The 5000-nt window shown below is 44.5% G+C and overlaps 1 protein-coding gene across 1 annotated transcript in view; it reads right to left on the bottom strand.

Annotated features, from left to right (window-relative positions):
- The window catches only part of LOC143279738 (metalloprotease TIKI1-like), a 230590-nt gene that overhangs the window by 10790 nt on the left and 214800 nt on the right, over positions 1 to 5000 (bottom strand). The window contains exons 5-6 of the mRNA XM_076583863.1: positions 3740 to 3914; positions 1908 to 1998 (exon numbers count right to left, since the gene is read on the bottom strand). Coding sequence (XP_076439978.1) covers positions 1908 to 1998; positions 3740 to 3914 — 266 coding nt within the window. The remainder of the gene's footprint in view (positions 1 to 1907; positions 1999 to 3739; positions 3915 to 5000) is intronic.

The raw sequence follows: 5000 nt of genomic DNA, 5'->3' as shown, positions 1-5000 counted from the left end.
TCACCACCCTCCACCAAACAAAGACACAGACAATGCTGTCTTCATCATCACCACCCTCCACCAAACAAAGACACAGACAATGATGTCTTCATCATCACCACCCTCCACCAAACAAAGACACAGACAATGCTATCTTCATCATCATCACCCTCCACCAAACAAAGACACAGACAATGCTGTCTTCATCATCATCATCACCCTCCACCAAACAAAGACACAGACAATGATGTCACTTCCACCCTCCACAAAAGAAGAAAACAGGCAACGCTGTCATGAATTTTCGCCATCCACTACATAAACATTACATGATAGATTCTTATAAATATTATTATTATTATTATTAGTAGTAGTAGTAGTAGTAGTAGTAGTAGTAGTGTTCTTATGTATTTATCTATTATTTTTTATTTATATATTTATTTTATTTTATTTTTGTTATTTTTTATTTTATTTATTTTTTTATGTTATTTTTCTTGTTTTTATTTTATTTTATTTATTTATTTTTTTATTTCATTTTATTTTATCTAATTATTTTTTTTTTCTTTTCTTTTATTTTTTTTCTCAAGGCCTGACTAAGCGCATTGGGTTACGCTGCTGGTCAGGCATCTGCTTGGCATGATGTCGTGTAGCGTATATGGATTTGACTGAACGCAGTGACGCCTCCTTGAGCTACTGATACTGATACTGATACTGATAGATACTGAGTTCAGTAAGCATGTCATTTTCACCATCCACCAAAGAAAGACACAGACGAGCCTGCATGCACATTACATGTTACATACTGGGTTCAGTAATCACTTTTTGTTGTTGGCTGTTTTGGTTTTTGTTTTTTTCGCCATACACTAAATAAAGACACAGACAATGCTACATACACAGGACACGCTACACACTGAGTTCAGTTTCAGTTTCAGTGGCTCAAGGAGGCGTCACTGCGTTCGGACAAATCCATATACGCTACACCACATCTGCCAAGCTGATGCCTGACCAGCAGCGTAACCCAACGCGCTTAGTCAGGCCTTGAGAAAAAGAAAAAAGAAAAACAAGGGTGAATAAATAATAGATAAATACATAAAAATAATTACTACTACCACTACTAGTAATATGTATAAGGCACAAAAACGTGATGAAGTCAACTATAAGCGTACATAAATAAATAAAGAAATAATAATTATAATTTAAAAAAGCAAAAACAAAAAAAACAAACAAACAAACAAAAAAAACACAAAAAAAAACACACACGCACACACGCGCGCACTGAGTTCAGAACACAGACATTGCTATCATGTTCACTCTCCACCAAGGAAGGACACAGACAATGCTATCATCTTCACTCTCCACCAAGGAAGGACACAGACAATGCTATCATGTTCACTCTCCACCAAGGAAGGACACAGACAATACTATCATGTTCACTCTCCACCAAGGAAGGACACAGACAATGCTATCATGTTCACTCTCCACCAAGGAAGGACACAGACAATGCTATCATCTTCACTCTCCACCAAGGAAGGACACAGACAATGCTATCATCTTCACTCTCCACCAAGGAAGGACACAGACAATGCTATCATGTTCACTCTCCACCAAGGAAGGACACAGACAATGCTATCATGTTCACTCTCCACCAAGGAAGGACACAGACAATGATACCATCTTCACTCTCCACCAAGGAAGGACACAGACAATGCTATCATCTTCACTCTCCACCAAGGAAGGACACAGACAATGCTATCATCTTCACTCTCCACCAAAGAAGGACACAGACAATGCTATCATCTTCACTCTCCACCATGGAAGGACACAGACAATGCTATCATCTTCACTCTCCACCAAGGAAGGACACAGACAATGCTATCATCTTCACTCTCCACCAAGGAAGGACACAGACAATGCTATCATCTTCTACGTACTGAGGGATGGGCTCTGTGGGTCCTGTGTGGTCCAGCTCCAGACCCAGGCGGCGAAGTCTGTCCACCACTGTCCCTCTACCCAGGAAATGACCTGTGTACACACACACACACACACACACACACACACACACACACACACACACACACATACACACACACGTTCGCGCACGCATGCACGCGCGCACACGCACGCACATACACACACGCACACACACACACACACGCGCGCACACACACACACACACACACACACAGACACACACATACACTTCAAATAATTGCACTTAACACTTATACATCCAGAGTAAGAGACAGACAGACAGAGACAGAGAGCCAGTCAGAGAGAGGCACAGAGAGACAGACAGACAGACAGACAGAGACAGAGAGCCAGTCAGAGAGAGGCACAGAGAGACAGACAGACAGACAGACAGAGACAGAGAGCCAGTCAGAGAGAGGCACAGAGAGACAGACAGACAGACAGACAGAGACAGAGAGCCAGTCAGAGAGAGGCACAGAGAGACAGACAGACAGACAGAAAGAGAACTGGCACGTGATACACACACACGCGCGCGCGCGCGTGCGCGCACACACACCCACACACACCTACACCCCCCCCCACCACCACACACAAACACCTACAACCCTCCTACACCCACACCCACACCCACGCTGGACACACTGACAACTGACCAGCCCCGAAGGCGAAGAAGAAGCTCTTGTTGGGGAACCTGGATAGCAGGGTGTTCACCCGCACACACACACACACACACACACACACACACACACACACACCCGCACGCGCTCACAACACACACACACACACACACACACCTACACCCCACTCCCAAACACCCCCACCCCCTCACCCATCCACACCCACACACTCACAACACTCCTACCCCGCCACCACCACCACCACACACACACACAGACCTACAACTCCCACCGATCTCCACCCACACCGGCACACCCCTACGTACACACACACACACACACACACACACACACACACATACACACACACACACACACACACACACACACACACACACACACGGAAAACAAATAAAATTACAGACAAAAAAGGGGGGGGGGGGGCGGTTGTCAGCGCTGTCACGTAGCGACGCACTCTCCCTGGAGGAGAGCAGCCCAAATTTCACACGAAGAAATCTGTTGTGACAAAAAAGAATAATACATAATACAAAGGCATCGAAACAAGCGATCCTGATTGAGCTCACTGTGTCATTCGAAAGCAGAATGGAGGAAGCCCATATCTACAAGACCGAGAAGTATGCTTGTCTAGCCAGCAGCCTGAGAGAATCTGGCTTCCAAGCCAAAGTCCTCGCCGTAGAGATTGGTGCAAGAGGGTTTGTGGGCGCATCTGCCTACAGCTTCATGAAACAGATGTCAGTTTCTGGCAGAGAGAGGACATGGGCTCTCAAGGCAATGGCAGAAGCAGTAGAAAAGAGGTCCAGCTGGATCTGGTCGAGGAGGAATGAAAGTAAACTTCATAAGGATTAAATTTCCCCTACTCAAACTAGGCGTACGATGGCTCAGTGGTTAAAACGTCTGCCAGAAAAGGTGACTCAGTTCTGAAGTGGCAACCACCCTGGAGGTGCGGGTTCGAACCTGCTGAGGACCAGGAGAAAAAAAAAAGGCGGCAATACAAAGGCATCCAGGAGTCATGACCTGGGTGCGGCACGGCCCCCTTGCAGTGTAAGGAGTTAAGGGCCGAAACACTTGACTGAGAGGGGCTTCTTCTCTGAAGACCTTGTACTGTCCAGCTCTCCCTAGAGTTTCTTATCACCAAATGATACAAAACACAAACTGACCAGCCCCGAAGGCGAAGAAGAAGCTCTTGTTGGGGAACCTGGTCAGCAGGGCGTTCACCCGCTGGGCCATGCGCTCGTTGCGCTTGTCGATCAGCTCCTGCTGGAAGTAGTCGTCGATGCGGCGGGCCGTCACTGCCTCTGCCGGGGGCATGCTGCTGTTCAGCAGGTAGGGCACCTGTCGTCAACAACAGCGACAACAACAACAATAACAATCATGCCAACAATCATCATTCTGTTACCTGTTAACAGCAACAACAATCATCATTATGTTACCCGTTAACAGCAACAACAATCATCATTATGTTACCCGTTGACAGCAACAACAATCATCATAATGTTACCCGTTGACAGCAACAACAATCATCATTATGTTACCCGTTAACAGCGACAACAATCATCATTATGTTACCCGTTGACAGCAACAACAATCATCATTATGTTACCCGTTAACAGCGACAACAATCATCATTATGTTACCCGTTGACAGCAACAACAATCATCATTCTGTTACCCGTTAACAGCGACAACAATCATCATTATGTTACCCGTTGACAGCAACAACAATCATCATAATGTTACCCGTTGACAGCGACAACAATCATCATTATGTTACCCGTTGACAGCGACAACAATCATCATTCTGTTACCCGTTGACAGCAACAACAATCATCATTATGTTACCCGTTGACAGCAACAACAATCATCATTCTGTTACTCGTTGACAGCAACAACAATCATCATAATATTACCCGTTAACAGCAACAACAATCATCATAATGTTACCCGTTGACAGCAACAACAATCATCATTATGTTACCCGTTGACAGCAACAACAATCATCATAATGTTACCCGTTGACAGCAACAACAATCATCATAATGTTACCCGTTGACAGCAACAACAATCATCATAATGTTTACCCGTTGGCAGCAACAACAATCATCATTATGTTCATAATGTTACCTGTTAACAGCGACAACAATCATCATAATGTTGCCTGTTAACAGCAACAACAATCATCATAATGTTACCCGTTGACAGCAACAACAATCATCATAATGTTACCCGTTGACAGCAACAACAATCATCATAATGTTACCCGTTGACAGCAACAACAATCATCATTATGTTACCCGTTAACAGCAACAACAATCATCATAATGTTACCCGTTGACAGCAACAACAATCATCATAATGTTACCCGTTAACAGCAACAACAATCATCATTATGTTACCCGTTGACAGCAACAACAATCATCAT

This window comes from Babylonia areolata, chromosome 3, assembly GCF_041734735.1.
Source record: "Babylonia areolata isolate BAREFJ2019XMU chromosome 3, ASM4173473v1, whole genome shotgun sequence".
Classification (NCBI taxonomy): Eukaryota; Metazoa; Mollusca; class Gastropoda; order Neogastropoda; family Buccinidae; genus Babylonia; species Babylonia areolata.
Note: the sequence above shows the minus strand (reverse complement) of the source record. Positions and strands in the feature narration are given on the sequence as shown.